The sequence below is a fragment of the Trichosurus vulpecula genome, chromosome 5, assembly GCF_011100635.1.
Source record: "Trichosurus vulpecula isolate mTriVul1 chromosome 5, mTriVul1.pri, whole genome shotgun sequence".
Taxonomy (NCBI): domain Eukaryota; kingdom Metazoa; phylum Chordata; class Mammalia; order Diprotodontia; family Phalangeridae; genus Trichosurus; species Trichosurus vulpecula.
Window position 1 is genome coordinate 20940284 of NC_050577.1, and position 18923 is coordinate 20959206.

Consider the following 18923-nt stretch of genomic DNA (forward strand, 5'->3'; position numbering starts at 1 on the left):
TTTCCTGCAAAATGAAGGTACTGAACTCAATAATCCCTAAGGTCCCTTTCTAGCTCTAAGCCCTTTCTCTGAGCCCCCAAATCCTTCCCTCTTCTGAATTTCTTATTACTCTGCGGCATCATCATTCTCCCAGGCACTCAAGCTCAAACCTCAGTATTATCCTTGCTCTTCACTCTCACTCATCCCATGTAGTCAATTCTTTGCCAAATATCCCACATCCCTCATATACATTCTCTTCTCTCCATTCACCCAGCCATCACTTTAGTATAGATCCTCCTTACCTTGAGCCTGGACCACTGCATTAGACTTCCACTTGTCTTGCTTCCATCTTTCCCCACTCTAATCCATTCTCTTCTCCACTGCTAAAGTCATTGTACTACAGTGTCGGTCTGGGCCCTTCCTCAATAAGCTGCAATGGCTCCCTATCACTTCCAAAATAAACTATAAACTCCCCTGTTTGACATTCAAAGGCCTTCACAATCTGGCCCTTTTCTACATTTCCAGTCTCTTTATACCTGACTGCCCTTCAGACACTCTGTGATCGAGCTACACTGGCCTATTGCCTTCCTTGTACTTGGCATTCCCGTGACCATGTCTTTACATTGGCTGTGCCCATGCCTGTGATGCTCTCCCTTCACACCTCCACCACTTAGCTTCCTGGGCTTTCTTCAAGACTCAGGTTAAATCTTGCCTTCTGCAGGTGGTTTGTGTGTATGTGTATATAATGTGCATATGTATCTACATATATACTTCTATGTCCCTAGTTGTTTGTTCATGCTTGTTTCTCTTTAGATTTCAAGCCCCCAGAGGGAAGAGGCTTTTTTTTACTATTCTTTGTATCCTTACTGCTCAGCACAGGACCTGGCATGTAGTAAGCACTTAATAAAAAATGCTATGACTTCACCTGCATCACATGGCTTGCTTTCTCAATGGGTAGAGGAGGGCCTGGTGAGAGGGAGAGAATGTGGAACTAATTTTTTTTTAAGAAATGAATGTTAAAAAAAATAAGATTTTTAAAAATAAAATGAAAAATGGCAGCTGATTGAGTGACTAAATACTCTGACTTCTGTATGATCTGTCCCATGCCTCAATGCCTCCAGGACTAGGGTCTTGCCTTGCTTCTCTCCAAGCCCACTTGATGTCAGCTTCCTGGATGCCAATCACCTTACCGGGTACTATTTACTAGGACTACATAGTAAAACAAACAAACAAGAAAACCCCAGTCTCTGCTCTCAGAGAGCTTATATCTTTCTGGGAAGATATAATGGACAGATAGATAAGCCTAGCCCATGCCCCAAGGTACTCTGCTGTAGGCTTACATAGACCTAGTTTGATCTCAGGGGCTGTCCCCCAAATGTCCCCTCTGTTTTTGGCTCACAGTTTTTTGTTGATTCTTGGCATCAGGATGAATTTAGCATTTCACCCAGCATTTACTCTGGCAAAATCACCAAACATAACGTCTAGAGTTCATGCTTAGGCTCCACTATTGTAGGAAATAGGTCCCAGCTCCCCTCCTGGCAAAAAAAATAGATATTATAGAGCACAATCTGGGCGCAGTATCATGTAGCCTTGGCCTCCCGGGGCTTTACCATTGTGCTTCACACAGAGAAGACACTTCAAAGAATCCTTCATTGCTTAAATTGTGCTGAAAACCACAAAAGAAAGGCTAAGCTGGGTAACTCATCCTTCTATGATCTCTCACAGGGAAATGCCAAGGATGTACGGGGGAGGGGGGGTTGGTGAGAACAGGATGGCAATTGCCAGCCTGCACACTTGAAATCCTCCCCTCCAATTGAATAAGGCACCCTAGCAGGAACAGAGCTGGTAACTGTAAGATCTTTGAGAACCTGGGGTGGTTCATGAAGACCATGGCAGATTTGCTTGTGCCTTCTGACTTGATACTAATCAGCGCCTTAAATAATTCAGTGACCGGTGATGAAAAAGGTGGAAAGGGTAAAATCGTATGTCCCTGCAGCGTCTTAGGAGATTGGCAAAGGCTATGTGTCACAGGCTTCTTTCCCTCTAAATGTAACAAGTGGGCGGGATCTGGCTCAAACTGGGGTCTTCTAGCTAAGCACTGGACAGAGCATGAGGCAAAGTGTTCCCTTTTGCAATGAAACTCAGCAGGTTGTGTCTTGCCGATCTTTCCTAGGAGCTGTCTGTGAGCTTGGCTCATACATTGTGGGGCTCGGTATGAGAAAGCTAAGATGGACCCACTGATTAAACACCAGCAGGTGCTACCTTTGTCATTCTTGGCTGCCAGGTTAGAAAGGCAGGAGGGAAAGTTTCCTCAAGGTCCCACGAATCAATCAAGCATTTCTTTATGAAGCACTTACCATAAGTAAGCGACTGTACTAGTGAGGATACGGAGGTGGGCAGGTAAAATGCCAAATCCATCCTGATGCCAAGAATCGACAAAAAAGAGACATGGAGTTCAGTGATGGCTCAACTCTCACCTGGACCTGGATACGTGGTCTTTGACCCAGGAGACTTCAGACCAGACCTTGTCTATGTAGTTGTAAAATGAGAGTGGTGCATTGATGCCACCAGAAATGTCTGCTATTGTAGTAAAGGTTTTGGGTGGAAGGTTTGACCCAAATGGGCAGCCTGGTGTTGCAGTGGATAGAGTGCCAAGTCTGGACTCTAGGAAAGTTTGCCTCAGTTTCCTCATCTGTCAGATAAGCCGGAGAAAGAAATGGCAAACCATTTCAGCGTCTCTGCCAAGAAACCCCCAAAAGAGTTGGCCGTGACTGAAATGATCAGATAACAAAAGTGACCAAACTGTGTTTTGTGTGGCATGTACTGACCTTGGGATAGAACAGAGTCTAAGGTATGGTGACTGCTCAGATTCCTTCACAAAGACACATGGAATTATGAGCTGAAAGGAATCCTGAAGAATGTCTAGTTCGATGCACTTAATTCGCAGATGAGGAAACTGGGAGGAAGCAATTTTCTCACAGTCACAGCTTAGACTAGAGGGTGTCTGAGAGTCCTAAAGGCTTGGCTAGCCCCAGAACTCAGGCCTCCTGCCTCTCCATTCGGTGGGATTAACCACCGGACCCCTCTGATTTCATCCCATCACTTCAGAGAATGTAAAAAACTTGAGAATGTCCTTTGGCACAATACCTTCATCTCTTGTGGGAGAAGGAGGGGGGAAAGAGAGAATTTTTGGCAGGGGGGATACACAGGTAAGAAAGAGGGATCAGAGTTTCAGAACCTGAAGGAATCCTAGAATTCACCTCGTCCAACTCTCCCCATTCTCCCTCCCAATTTTACAGAGTTGAAGCCCATGAAAGTTAAATGACTTGCCCAAAGTCTTAAAGAAAAGGGAGGTTAACCCCAGTAACTCATGCCTCTGTGATAGCTGGATGGAGCCAGGATTCTCTCCAGAGTCCAAATACAGCAATCTTTCCATGGCACCATGTTGTGCCACTAGAAAACCTTGGGTGGAGTGGTCCAAATCAACGGGACAGGCCTGAGTATGAGAAGCAGAACAGGTACTGGAATGAACACTGGAGAATCAGGAAAGATCTGAGTTCCAATTTACTAGCCACAAGCTAGAAGCCATCCCACTTCTCCAAGACTCGGCTTTCCCATCTATAAAATGGGGAAAAAGGAAGGGGGGAACCTTTACTGCCCTCAGATCTACTTCCCATCTCAAGCCCTGAAACAAATAAGATATTTGTAAAGATCTTATCACAGTTGCTGGCATATTGTAGGTGCTTAATAAATGGTTCTTTTCTTCCTGTGTACATAGGGCAACCAGTTGGTAGCAGTGCCTAACACTCAGGGTGTGTGTTTGCATGTGCCTGTCTCTCTTGGGTGACAAACCCAACACACCATCCCACTGACTAGCAGCCTCTCTTCTCAGGTAAAGCCCCCACCTACCTGACCAGGTCCATCCCCAGTAAGGCTTCATTCTCAGGGGCTGGCTCTCTGGTACTGATGGCTTCATTGGCAATGCAGACCCCGTGCTCGTTGGCTCCCATTTCTGCACCCCACAGCCAGGCAGGTCTGCTGATCACAATGGCGTGTGTCCTCGGGACTTGGTCGATTGCAATGTATGTACACTAAGAAAGGAAGAAGACAAAAGAAAATCCAGTTCAGCTTGACAGGCATTTATTAAGCACCTACTATGTGCCAGGTACTCTCCTGTAGACATAAAGACAAAAAGGCAAGGAGTTTGCATTCTATGGGACCCATCAGCTACCCAGATAGATGCTTTATTTTGTTTTTAAAATGAGATTTAACTCCACCTACAATCAATCAATAAGCTTTTATTAAGCACTGACTGCGTGCCAGACACTGTGTACACCCAAATCACAAGCTAGGCAGAGGACAGACATGGAGATGTTCATCCCCAAAGGTGCCTGCCTCTATCTGCACTTTTTTGTGGTACTTTTGCCAGAAACTAGGTATAATAAGATAATATTTTAAGGACCCACAATTCCAGCAGTGTGAGGATAGATTCAGATCATGACCCTTCTATAACTAGGTGGTCAGCATTAGAGGGTTACTTTGACTGAAAAACGAATCCCTGGGCAGCCAACTTGGGGCTGTCCCCGTTCACACTGAACCAGCCTGCCTGTCAATCATCAGGACCCTCCACAAAGCCCTTTCATCTCAGCCAGACCTTCCAGAACTTAGATTTCACCAGCATCACCTCTGAGTTCTCCTCCTCCTTGACAAAACTCACTAGGATTTTGAACTCACTAGGATATTTTCTCGCTTCCTCTAGCACATCGTTCTTACCTCAGGACACAGTGCTGGATCAGGACACTGAAGACCCGAGTTCAAATTCTGTGCTGCCACTTATAACCACCTACATGACCTTAGGCAAATCGTTCCAATCACTCCCCCTTTTGGGGCTTTACTTCTCTCATTGGCAAATAAACTTTCAGTTCTAAGTCAGTGATCCTTTGATCGTCTTCATATCTAGCATCCTTAATTTTTGTGAGCCTAAGTTTGTAGAGCTGGAAAGGATCTCAGAAGACAGCTAGTCCAATCTCTCATCTTAGAGCAAATATTGAGCACCTACTATGTGCCGGGCGCTATGCTAAACACTTTACAAATAGCATCTCATTTGATCTTCACAAAAACTCTGGGAGGAAGGTGCTGATATTATCCCCATTTTACAGATAAGAAAATTGAGGCAGATAGAGAGTTAAGTGACTTGCCCAGGGTCACGCAGCTGGTCCCCTGACTCTGCTAAAACATACTGCCTTAAAGGATGGTATAAAAGTGAGTCATAACCCCTTGTCTAGTGTCTCTCTCTCTCTCTCTCTCTCTCTCTCTCTCTCTCTCTCTCTCTCTCTCTCCCTCCCTCTCTCTCTCCCTTCCTCCCTCTCTCCCTTCCCCCCTCTCTCCCTCTCCCCCCTCTCCGTCTCTCTCTAACTCTCTCCCTCCCCCCCCCTCTCCCTCTTTCCCTCCCTTCCTCCCTCTCTCCCTCTCTCTCTCCCTCTCTCTCTCTCTCAGTCTCTCTCTCCCTCCCCCTCTCTCTCCCCTCTCTCTCTCCCTCTCTCTCTCTCTTCCTCTCTCTCTCTCCTCCTCCCTCTCCTCTCCCTCTCCCTCTCTCTCTCTCTCTCTCTCTCTCTCTCTCTCTCTCTCTCTCTCTCTCCAGCTTTCAAACACTCTCAAGCCTCCTTTATCTTAAAAAACCAGCCTTAATTTGGCCATTCCAGCCACCATCCAAATTCTCTCCTTTTCAATTCCAAACCTCCCAAGGCTCATCTACAATAAACTCCATTTCCTATCCAGTTATTCATTTCCCTCTTAAATTCCTCTAATCAGGTTTCCATATCTCCCATTCTATTGAATCTTATCTCAATTGTCACTAAATATTCCCTTCTAGAAAATTCCATTTTCCTTCCTCATTTAATCTATCAACAAGCATTTAATAAGCACCTACTATATGCCAGGCATTGTGGGAGGCACCTGGGATACAAAGACGAATAAGAAATTCCTCACCCTCTAGAAGCTTAAAGTTTAGTACTTAAGGGTTAATTAATTGTTTCACTATTGGATTTCAGTCAACTCTCCTTCAATAAGCAGTTATGAACCACCTACTATGTGCAATTTGACCCTGCTTGATACTGGAGATACAAAGACAAGCAATACCCAGTCCCTACCTTCAGAAAGCTTACCCTCTAGGAGGAGTGAGGAGTGATAGGTAAAGTCCAAAACTACATCCTTATTTCTCCTTAGTGCCTACCACAAGACTAGGCACGTAGTAGGTGCTCAATATATACTGATTTGTTGATAAAGACATAGAAAAACAAATCAAGAAAATCACGGGTGCTGTAGAGTAGTTTTCAACTTTTTTGTGTCATGGCCTTCTCTGGCAATCAAGTCTGATGAAACCCATGGACTTCTTCTCAGGATCATGTTTTTAAATACACAGACTTGTCATGGAAAGCAATTATAATGAAATATCAAAATATTAAAAAGCAAAAACAAATAAGTTAACGGCCCCTAGGTCAAGAATCCTTTAGAAATTGTTATGTCAATGGAACATGCTGTTCCAGACCAAACAAAGGGGTGAAAAAAATAGTCATCATGGACAGCTTTGTTTACAGCCTGTGAAAGTCTGGAGTTGCTCTTTTCAAATGCAGAGTTGGCTGGGAAAGTCTCTGCTGTGGATGGAGTCCAGCAAGGCTTCTGTTATTGAAGAGGACATCTCTGGTCAAAGCCAGAAACAGACCCCCCACCCAGGGAAATGCCTCTAACTGGCAATACATTTGACAGCCCTTTGCCATGAGGAGTCATAGAGGTGCTAAATTCCAGTTACCCAGTCTGTTCTGTGACCAAAGGGAAGAAGAGCATGTGTCATGGACAGGAGAGAGTTAGCGAGCACTTGTAAGATCAGCTTTGGCAGAAACACAGAACATCAGAGCTGGGAGGACTTCAGAGCCCCTCAAGCCCAGTGGTCATCTGGATAAAGCTCACGGATCCCTTCTCATTGAGATATTGATGAAACAGCCAAAGAGCAGAGGTGGGATGGGATGGGGAGAGGACGGTTGGGCTGGACACAAGCTGAAGCAGCCTTGTAAACTTCAAAAAAGGATACCAAACAAGCATCGTAGTCTTAGAGCTAGAAGGGACCCCAGAGGCTGGCCAGGGCAGCCTATTTGTTTTACAGAAGAGGAAAGTGAAGCCCGGGAAAGTGAAAAGCCTTGCCTCAGGTCACAGAGGGAGTGAATGACGTGGTGAGGTAGATTGTAACCTCCTTCAGGGCAGAGACTGTCCTTTGCCTCTTTTTGTATCCCCAGCACTTAACACAATGCCTGGCATGTGGTAGGTGATGATTAAATGTTTACTGAATTGAGTTGAATTGAACTAAGGTCCTCTGCTACCATATCCAGTCTATTTTCAACTATACCATGATGCCTTGTTAAAATGTTTACACATATTTATGTGTGTATATACATATGTCTACACCTATACACACATTTTCTATGTATAAACTATGTATTTATAGTTCATATATATAGTCATACATGCTATAATGTGTATAGCTTTGTGTGTTATTTTCCTCCTTATTTCTTAAGGACTTTTATTTTATTCTTCACTTTATTGGTGGTTAAGTTTATTATTTTTTAAAGTTAATTAAATTATTTATCTAAAAACTCTTTAACATGGGACCAAGAAATCTGCCTCCCAGGTCACAATGTTCAGCCTCAGTGATATAATGAACTAAAAACATCCCTAATGGATGTTTTGTTTTTTTCCTTTAAAATTTTTATTTATTATACAAACTCTTTACACCATCATTTGCAATTGCCCACAAACCCTGCCCAGCCTGCCTGGCTTCAGAAACATGCAGTCTTTCCTTGTTGTGAACTCAGTTAACCCCGAAGCTCCTCAGTCACAAGGGAATAAATAAGAGTGCGGACCACAAAACACATGCAAAGAACTGCCATAAAAATGAATAGTCTTTCCCTCAGTGTTCCTCAGCGTCTCCCCACACCGTTATGTGCCAACAGCAGGATGGGAAGATAGGGCCAGGAGCCTTTTTGGACTCAGTGAAGGAGGTTTGTCAGGTTCTTGAGGAGAGCAGTGACCCCAGGGCATGTAGGACCTAGGAGTGCTAAGGCTCCAGCTGCAGGATTCTGGCACCCTGAAGGTTTCCAGGAGCCTGAGACCCTGCCACAAATTCTGTCTCTTCTTAGGATTCATGCTCCTGCTGGTTTGAGCAACAAAGATGATTCATATTCTTGGTACAGAGCACCCTGCTAGGAATGGGGTCTCAAAGCAAAACATCTTTGAAAATGGAAACTTTTCAAATAGGAGAAATTTCTGATCTTGAAAATGTTCTTCAAATTTGTAATGAAAAAGAAATCTATTTTATTAGCGGTCAAGTTTATAATTTTTAAAAGTGGCTCAGTGGATGGAATGCTGGACCTAGAGTCAGGAAGACCTGAGTTCAAATCTGTCCTGAGACACAGTAGCTGTATGACTCTGGGCAAGTCACTTAACCCTGTTTGCCTCAGTTCACTCATGGGGAAAATGAGCTGGAGAAAGAAATGGCAAAATACTCCAGTATCTTTGCCAAGAAATCTCCAAGTGGGATCACAAAGAGCCAGGCTTGACTGAAAACTACTGAACAACAAATATCTAAAAATTCCTTAACATGTGACCAAGAAATCTGCCTCCCAGGTCACAAGCCAAGCCTCAAGATAATACACTAGAAATCATTCCAAATGGAAACAAGGAAAGGTCTTCTGGAGAATCCTAGATTTGCCTAGATTGCCTCATCTTTCCCAAGATGGACACAGGACCTCCACTTCAGCCTCATTACAGTAGGTCAGTCCCATAAAACTGGTAAAACTGGGCAGCTAGCCTGTGGCCATGCCCATCCAGTCTCCAACAATGGGGCCAATCAGGGCTTTTGGAGGCAGCAAGTACTCCGGATGCCAAAGGCCACACCCTAAGAATGTCTGGGCCATTTAACGCTGCAAAGTGTAACACTAGGCGGGAGTGCCCTCTCCCCACTACAGCAAGTTTTACTGTTTGCTGTGGTTGGGAATGAAAGCATCGCCCGGTCTGAGCCTAGCAATACTTTCTAGCTCCAGAGGCCTTAGGTAAACTGGCTTTGAAATATCTAGATCACTAAGACAAGAGTGGTTTCTGGGCCTAAATTACCACTCCCCCACTTTACTTTCCTCATACAGACATAATCACACCTTGAAACACCACGATAACTTGATTTAATCTCTATTAAAAAAAAGCTTTAGCGAGATAATTCGGGATTTTTTGAATAAATAATAGACTAAGTCTAAATTCTTTGATGTGATCATTTTAGGAGATGGTGAGGGAAAGAGGCTCACACCTCAGGAGTTGGGAGAGGCTGGTCCAAGCTTCTCAATTTACAAGTGTGGAAACTGAGGTGTGGGGAAATAAAATGACTTGTCCAACTTTGCACAGGTGATAAGCATCAGAAGTGGGATTTGAACCCAAATCTTCTGATTCTAGGGCCAATATTCTTTCCCTTATAGCCCACCAAAATGTTGGACCAGGAATCGAAAGAATCAGCTGTGTGTGTGTGTGTGTGTGTGTGTGTGTGTGTGTGTTTTACATATTTTCTTTGTTTTGAGATACTCATGTTTGAGACCATTGAAAGAAATTTTTAAATAATAAATGTAATTTTGAAAAATTACAAACTTAATAGCCAGCAATAAAATCAAATAATTAAGAAGTCCTCACAACATAAAGATTAAAATTACTCATAAAATCCCTGCCTAGCTGTGTGACCTTGGGCAAATCACTTTCTGGGAGTCAATTTCTTCATCTCCAAAATGACCCATCGACTCAAGATTAACTTTGAGTTTACTGCTGCAGATAAGCCCATAAACACCTGGAGAATGAAGAAGCAAAGCAGCCTGAAAACAGCTGAAAAGCCAGATGTGGAAAGGTCATGGAGCCCAACAGAAGCCAGAAACACAAAAGCCAATTCTTCTAGAGGAAGTCCTTTATTATTCTAGGGGCTCATGACAACCCTGGCCTCCCCCTTCCACATTCCAGCAGCCAGTATTCCTGGGTACTGTCCAGTGAAAGGGGAATGGAGACATTGGGACAATAGATTTGTTTAATGAATGAAAAAACACTCGTTGTGTCATTCCTACTGTACTTGGACGGGTGAAGAAAATCCTGGCACTGCCAACAGGGCCATTATGAAACAGTCTGATGAGCCAGTCAAACTTCTTGGTCTAAGAAACAATGACAGGACACAGGGGATGCTTTGGAAATGATGGCAGGCTTGGAAATGAGAAGGGGCAGGGAGAATCACCACTGAGCTTTTTGTCCCTGGGCAAAGCCATGACAAGTTACATCGACACCCTGGGCAAGGTAGTTCTCTGTCTTTATCAGACCATAGTACTGGGTAGCATGGTGGGTGCCACACTCTGGGAAGGATGCTGCTGGAGAGTGCCCCCTTCATGCCATTTCTAAGAATTGGTAGAAGGAACTGGGCATGTTTAACCTGAAGAAGAAAAGATTCAAGGGAAGAAACAATAACCATCTTCAAGTCCCTGAAGGATTTTACCCATTGAAGGACTAGCTCTGGTCTGCCTGGCCTAAGAGGGAAGACCTGGGAGGAAACTGCGAAGAGTCAACTTAAGGCTTGATGTCAGGAGTAAGATCCTAATAACTAGCACCACTCCAAAGTGGCCCGGGATGCCTTGGATCCTCTTCCTTATTGGAGGTTATCGGGCAAAAGCCAGATGACCTCTCACTGGGTATATTATCAGGGAAATCCCAATCTGTCCAGCACTGACATTCTGTGAATCTTGGCTGATTTATTGATGGGTTATCCAAGGCCACCCAGCATCACAGAGGCAGAAGACTGCAGGATCTGGTGTCTCCCACCTTCTGCACAGAGGAGAATTTGTTTTGTTTTGTTTTCTCATTGGTGCTTTGAGATCACACAAGGTTGTGGACTGGTGAAAGGCTAAGCAGCTGAGGGAAGGGGGGTTACTGGACACTTCTTGCTGAGGCCCCTCATTCCCTAGAGATGTTTTTGGGCTGGAAGATTGAGGAGGGGGTAATTATTAGCATGTTATTCCTGAATACTGCTGAAGCACTATCCAACTCCTCGTAAAATTGTTGAGAGACAAGGTGGCCAGAGTCATTCCAGGTATAAGCAGTGATATCACAAGCCAAAATGTTACATCAACAATGTCTCCACTGCAGGGAAGCTGTAGATTATAGATTTATGAATGGAAACCATTGTCAGAAGATTAGAGCTGATGGTTTTGAGGCCATGAGGACAGGCTCCCCTTAAGGGAGGATATCTAGAACATACTCATAGAAAAATGCTGACCAAAGCAGTCTTTTTGAAGGTTGGCACAACTATGTCCCCCAAATAAGGCTTTGTCTACCACCAACTTGTTTTCTCCCTGATAACAAAATAATATATTGCCCTGGCTTCCTGGCAAGCCCCAGGGAGGCCACCCAAAATCATAGTATACGAACCCCACTCTCAGAAGGGCACTTTGGAGGACACCTTCTCCTCCTGCAGGAGCACCCCCTTCTTACTGAATGGATCTGTGTCTCTGTCTCCTGAACGCAGAACTGCCTGTGTGGGTTACGCTCTTTGTTAGTGTGTATGTCTGAGGTGTATTTGGGGTCCCTTCCTCTCTCTCTCTCTCTCATTCTGTCTCTCTGTCTGTCTCTCTGTCTCTCTGTCTCTCTGTCTCTCTCTCTCTCTCTCTCTCTCTCTCTCTGTCTCTCTCTCTCTCTCTCTCTGTCTCTCTCTCTCTCTCTCTCTCTCTCTCTCTCTCTCTCTCTCTCTCTGTCTGTCTGTCTCTCTCTTAGCACCTGAACTCACTGAGGGCTTGTTTTCCCCCAATGTCTCTGGCTGGCCCATGGGCCTTTCCTTAGACATAAGTTGGGACTTTGACAGGCACCCCTCTACTGAGGGAGCAGGGCACTGTGAGACTGGTGGTAAAAAGCAAGGGTCAATAGGGCCCTCCCAGGGGGGACTCCCTTATACCAAAGGACTGTATAATAACATTGTTTAATATTTTGATAACTATATATTAGTAATAGGTCAGCTGGGTGGTTAAGTGAATAACGTGCTGGCCTTGGAGTCAGGAGGACCTGAGTTCAAGTCCAGACTCAGACATTTACTAGCTGTATGACTCTGGGCAAGTCACTTTGCCCTGTTTGCCTCAGTTTCCTCATCTGTAAAATGAGCTGAAGAAGGAAATGGTAACCTACTCTAGTATCTTTGCCAAGAAAATCCCAAATGAGGTCATGAAGGGTAGGACATGACTGAAAATGATTGAGCGACAATATGTTGATAATAATAACAGCTAACATTAACATAGAGTTCACTACATGCCAGGCACTGTGCTAAATGCTTTATGATAACTATCTCATTTGGTCCTCACAACAACCCTGGGAGGGAGGTGCTAAAGCAGAGTCAAGCAGAGGTAACATGGTCACTCAGCTAGTGAGTGTCTGAGGCCAGATTTGAACTCAGGTCTTCCTGACTCCAGGCCTGGCACTCTACCCACTGCACCCTCGGTAATCCTATGTGTTTTATTTTAGGCATTTAAATATATGACTCTGGGAAGAGCTCACTAGATTGTCAATAGAGTCCATGACACCAAACCAAAGGAAGAAGTCCATATATGTCAAATGGACTGAAATTTTTAAGAGTTTTCTCTAACTCAGCATGTCCCCAGTGTTCAAAATGTGTATTTATTTAAGGTTATGAGATTGGGTCTGGAGGTCTTGAGACCACCATGACTGACAGCACAAATGGATGGTGTGAGGCTAGGTCCATTGCATGGGTGTCTTCTGAGCAAGGAAGGCCACACCTCTGCCTTGTTTCCTGGCTAGAGGAAGCCAGAGACAAAGTCATGAGGCTGCTGTGTTCACTGAAACAAACCCAACAGTCACAGAAAGTGTGACTGAAAATTTGCCATTATTATGCTACTACTAGCTGAATAACAAGGCAGGGATTCCAAATCCCAAAGCATTTGTTAATAAATGCATTGAAACAGATGTTGCACGTGGACGAGGCCTCTCAGAGGTCTCTGTTGTTTAGTTGTTTTAATTGTATCCAACTCATCGTGACCCCATTTGGGGTTCTCTTGGCAAGAGTACTATAGTGGTTTGCCATTTCCTTCTCCAGGTTATTTTACATTTGAAGAAACTGAGGCAAGCAGGGTTAAGTGACTTGCCCAAGGTCACATAGCTAGTAAGTATCTGAGGTCACATTCGAACTCAGATCTCCCTGACTCCAGGCATGGTATTCTATTCACTGCACCACCTTGCTGCATCTCTTAGAGGTTTACAGACATCTAATAAAAGGGTCTGCCAAATTATCGGCATAAAAAAGATCCCAGCTGAGGAGCTGGAGGGGCCTCCTCTAGTCTAGCCCCTTAATTTTACAGGGGAGGAAACTGAAGCCCAGAAAAGTTAAGTGACAAGGTCATGAGCTCTTCAGCATTAGAGGTAGGACCTGAGCCCAGGGGTGTCCAGAGCCAGGGTTCTTTCCACTGTCCTGGCCACAGCCTCAGCTAACGCCTCACCTTCTACAAGAAACTTTTCCTAGGCCCCCATCATGTTAGTGCCTTCCCTCTGAGACTTCTCCAATGGACCACGTTTACATTTTGTTTAGATACTGTTGTTTGCTTGTTTTTGTCTCCATTCGACAGGGAGCCCCTTGGGGGCAGGAACTAGGGTCTTGCCTTTCGTTGTATCCTCAGGGCTTAGTGCAATGGCTGCCACATAGTAGGCATTTAACACATTCTTGTAGACTTGACAATATATGTTAGATATTATTATTTTATTATTAAACGAATTAATTAATTAACTAAATAATCAAAACTAATATGACACTTGTGAAGGGCAGTATTTATAGAAAACACACTACAATGGAAGTCCTTTTCAGTGCTGGCGGGACTGGGGAACAGTGGAATAGAGAATTTAACATAGGATATCAAATATTTAGTGTATGCAATTGTAAAAATAGCCTCATACAGCTCAAGGAGGGGGAATGGTTTAAGTTGTAGTTTATCTGAACCTGGGAATAAAGAGCAGTGTTATACAGAAGCAGGGTTTTACTACTTCTCCATGACTGTGGTCAGTCCAAGCTGCCAAGGATCTGTCTCAGAAATTTCTTATATAGGCCATTTGGTTGTAAACAGTCTTACAAACAGCAGGCACTTAATAAGTGCTAGGGGACTGTCATTGTCTAAATGGCCTCAGAGGTTGCTTTTAACCCCAAAGTTCTGGCCACAGAACCAACCAAAGGCTTTTGAGAAGAGGCTGGTAGACCAGAGCTCCAGCTTGAGCAGCCATCACTCAGACTGAACTAAGAAGGAATGTCAAGCTCATAAAAAAGAAGGCTGGGAGGCCAATGATGCCCTCCGCTCTTCGGTTTCTCCCAATGTGAAATAGATCTTTCAGGGACTACTGCACACAGCACAAAATCAAGAACAGGGAAAACAAGTATGACCTCTGGACCTTGGGGATTCAACTCAAAAGCCTTCGACCCTGCATCACACCAGACTGAAAACCTGAAGTTGGGCAGGGTTCTTCCTAAAACCCAATCAAAGTTTAAAAGAAATATTTTTTAAAAGCTGTGATATCCATCAGTCACTAGATAAACATTTATTAAGCACCTACTATGTGCCAAGCGCTGTGCTAAGTGCTGGGGATACAAAGAAAGGTAAAAGACAGTTCCTGCCTTTGAGGATCTTACAATCAAATGGTGAGAAACAAATCAGATGCTATTGAGCCTCTCACTGCCACTTACTCAAGTCACTGAACTTGAGAGAGGGGAGGAAGGAGATACAGTGGAAGAAAGCACCCAGCTGGGAGTCCCAGGACCTGAGTTAAAGTTCCAACTCTGCCAAATACCACCCGTGTGACCTTAAGGAAGTTACAGCCCATCTGGTTCTCCATTCTTCACCTATGAATTGAGAGAGTTGAATGAGACCATCAAAGTTCTTTCTAGCTCTTGCTCTGTGCCCTACTGATGGCAGAGATGCCTCCTTGTGTGGGTGATGGGATGCAGGCATTCCCACACCAAGCTAAGAATGATGAGAGCTTGTTGTAATGCACCAGGTGCAGGTGACAGCCTTGCCACACCCTTCTTCCTGCTGTGGCTCCAAGATCACTCCTGAAGCCCAGGCGTGTCTGCTAAAGTTATCTCCTACTCTCTCTGGAGATTAAAACTCACTTAAATCAGGGATGAATTTTTTTTTTGCCAGCTCTAAAATTCAAACCAAAATCTCTCCTTTTTCTCGTTCCCACATACCTCATTTAGGGAGATCTGTTTCTCCTGAAACTAACAGAAACTTTCCCTTAGATGCTGATGAAATTTGCCCCTGAGGACTTGGGGAATCTGTTCACATTCCTCTCCAAGATACAGGGAAGTGATGGATGCACTTATCAGCTACTACTTTTGACACCACGAACCAGAGAAATAGCACCAAATAAAAGCCCAGGTGGCAGCTGGGACCAGCATGCATGCTTCCCAGAAAGAACATCACGGTGGCATGAGCTAAGCCAGCCCAGAGGGAAGGGAGGAAGAAAGACAAAAAGCCACAAACCACAAAATAAGGCATGGATCCCATATCACTCACCTCCACTTTGCTTTCAGGTTCGTGGTCGGCAGCTGCAATATAGACAACCTCCTGGACTTCATCTCTGGGCCTCGCTGAGTTTTTCCCAAACACCACTAACCCATCCTTGGCCCGTGGGGGGAAGGCCACAAAGCAATAGCTGGGAGGAGCCACAGACATCCTGAAAAGAGAACACCACAAGGCTGATGAAGCTGGGATGAACACAGACCATGCCATCAGCACAGTGTTTTTCCCCAGAGCATTTTATCCACTAAATAATATTAGTATTGAACTGTGTGCACTGTTGGTCATGCAGAAATCCCAGCTGGCAAATAAGAAGGAGCAAAATTGTGGAATAATCAAGACTGGTCAGCTATAAGTGATGCCACTGAGTACTCCTTGGGGCTAAAGCCAAGTAGTCTATCAACAAGGATTTAATAGGCACCTACTGTGTGCCAGGTCCTGGGGATACAAAGACAAAAATGAAATAGACTCCTCCTAGGAGCTTATATACTATCAGGATTGATGATGTGGATGGATGGATGGATCAATGAATAGATAGATACATAGATAGATAGATGTTAGATGGAGGGATGAATGGATGGGCGGATAGATAACTAGATAGATGGATGGTTAGATGGATAGATAAATGGTTAGATAGATATATGGATAGATGGATGGATGGATGGATGGATAGATAACTAGATAGGTGGATGGATGGATAGATAGAGGGTTAGATAAATGTATGGATAGATGGATGGATGAATAGACAGACAGACAGACAGACAGACAGACAGATAGATAGATAGATAGATAGATAGATAGATAGATAGATAGATAGATAGATAGATAGATGGTTAGATGCATAAATGGATGGTTAGGTAGATAGATGACCGATGGGTGGATAGATAGATGGATAGATAAATGGATAGATAGAGGAATAGAAAGATGTATGACTAAATAGATGGTTAGATGATGGATTGATGGATAATTGGGTAGATAGATAAATAGACTGATGGATAGGTAGATAGAGAAAAACAAATAAAGAATACATACAAATAATTACAAAACAGTCCAATACTAGAATGACAATGGACGTCAGAAGCAGCTAAAAGTGCAATGGCAAAAGAGAAAGGATAAAAAGAGCCAATCTGTCACCTGCTAGGAAAGCAGGAACACTCCACTTGGTTTTGTCCCAAGCCCTCCTCTCCCCACTCCCTGTGCAGGGCTGGCAGGGTTCCATGCTGCCATATGGATGAAATTGAAGAAGCAAGGAAAGACCGGTGAGGAGTAGAAAAACTATCTTTCGTAAATCTTGTTTCAGTTATGCAACAGCGAAGTGCTCCCCACACCTGGGGTCTCTACTCCCCTGATCTGGACCTCTGCTCCAATTGAGGACATCTATACTGGCCAACCTCCACACGATTTATTGGTTCTTCCCTCTGCATATCACTTTAATCCCAGGCTCATATCCTGTGGTGTAGGAAGGCTGGGACTTTAGAGATCATGGAGGGGAACTGCCTTGCTTTACAGCTGAGGAAAGAGACCCGGCGATTTTAGGTGATTGGCCCAAGGTCATCTAGGCTCTCAAAAAGTTGTTGAACTAGAACTAGAATCTGGTTCTTTGGACTCCAAATCAAAGTGTAGGGCTTACTACATTGCCTCCTGCCAAAATCTTAACCATTTGACATATTTCTATACAGAGTCATAACTTAGAATTGTCTCATCTGGTGCAAAAGCAACTGGCGGGGTGGGAGGGAAGACAGTAATGCAAAAGACAATCTAACCATGAATACAGGGTCACACTGAGAGCCAAACAGTCTTCCTTCCCCCCAGAAAGTCCAGTCTGCACCCTTGAAGGAATTGGGGTAGGGAGGGTGGAGGAGGTGGGTCCCAGGAGCAGAGCACCTGGGCAACACCTACAGGGAGGGAGGACAGTTAGGGATGGCCTTGAGTGGGATGAAAAAATAGGATCATGCCATGTTGTGCAGGCTAATAAAGGATAGCACAGTGGGGGAAGATGTGAAGTGCAGGGGAACTGGCCTCCAAATTGCTCCAGAGAAGATGCACACCGCCCCCCTAGATGTCAGCACCTGAGACAAAGCTCCCTTTACAACAGAGGGAATTAATGTTGGTTTGCACTTATTGTTTCCTCTGCATGGTTCTTAATAAATGTTGGTTGACTTGTTGACTTCTAGAAGGTGTTCTTGCTCAGGTGGAACCAAGAGACCTCCTCAGGTCCTTCCAACTCAAAGACATGGTGTGATTGTTTCACCCGAGGCCGAGCAGGGGATCGTGATTAGTTGAGGTGGTCTGAGATTGTTGGATGGACAGATCAGCCTTGTAGGTGGTTGATTCCCAATTCTGAATGTGGGGGGTGGGGAATATTCCATGGGAAAACATGGCAGGTTAGTTCTGGGCTGGGGAGAAGAAGGATAATCTAACCTTGGAGAAGAATGATGGGGGATGAAGCACTTGGCCAGGAAATTTAAGATGGTTTAGGATGGAGGAATAAGCTTGCGAGCCAGGAGATTGTTTCTTTGATCAATATTCTTGATTATCTGAAAACCTGCGGACGTCAAACTTTGATGCCTGTTTCCCTTATAAATAAACTCTGAAGATTGTATTCAAGTGGCATGGGACATATATGAACGAATGAGCATTTATTAAGCAGTACTATATGTTGGTCATTGTGCTAATTTCTGAAGATAAAAAGATTTTAAAAGAGACAATTCCTGACCTTAAGGATATTACATTCTCATAGGATAAGACAAGGCATTTGGATAGACTGGAGCAGGGAGGGGAGCTTTGTTCGGCAGGGTTTGAGGGGGAAGGGGACAGATACTGCAGAGATGATGAGATGGCTAGATAAGATGTGAAACTAAAGTATGGTCTGGTATCTAGAGACAACCAGATGGGCTGAGTGGATTACTTCGTATAGTTACCAATAAACCAGACTGGGCCCTGAGAGGGCTCCAAAGGTGAACATCAAGTTAGAGCTGGGATTTGAGCCCTGATATTTCAACTCCATATCCAGCACTCTTTTTACCATGCCAAGCTACCTCATGGGTTGCAATCTGTCAATCTGTATTAGTAGATGGAGCTTCTCACACTGGGAGGCACCCCTATACCAATGAAATGGCTGCTCCTTTGCGCTCTCTCTCTCTCTCTCTCTCTCTCTCTCTCTCTCTCTCTCTCTCGCACACACACACACACACACACACACACACACACATACACACAAGTTTTCCTCCCTCTTCCTGCTTCTACTTCAGGTATGCTTGGAAAAAAGAGTGACACAATCACAATATAGGTTATTTATATCTTAGCTACATCCATGATCAA

General features: G+C 44.3%; 1 protein-coding gene across 2 annotated transcripts in view; it reads right to left on the reverse strand.

Annotated features, from left to right (window-relative positions):
- SCRN1 (secernin 1) overlaps positions 1-18923 on the reverse strand; it is a 64959-nt gene that overhangs the window by 25212 nt on the left and 20824 nt on the right. For both annotated transcript variants that reach the window (XM_036761075.1, XM_036761076.1), the window contains exons 2-3: positions 15600-15759; positions 3889-4070 (exon numbers count right to left, since the gene is read on the reverse strand). In XM_036761075.1, coding sequence (XP_036616970.1) covers positions 3889-4070; positions 15600-15758 — 341 coding nt within the window. In that variant the 5' untranslated portion in view covers position 15759. The remainder of the gene's footprint in view (positions 1-3888; positions 4071-15599; positions 15760-18923) is intronic.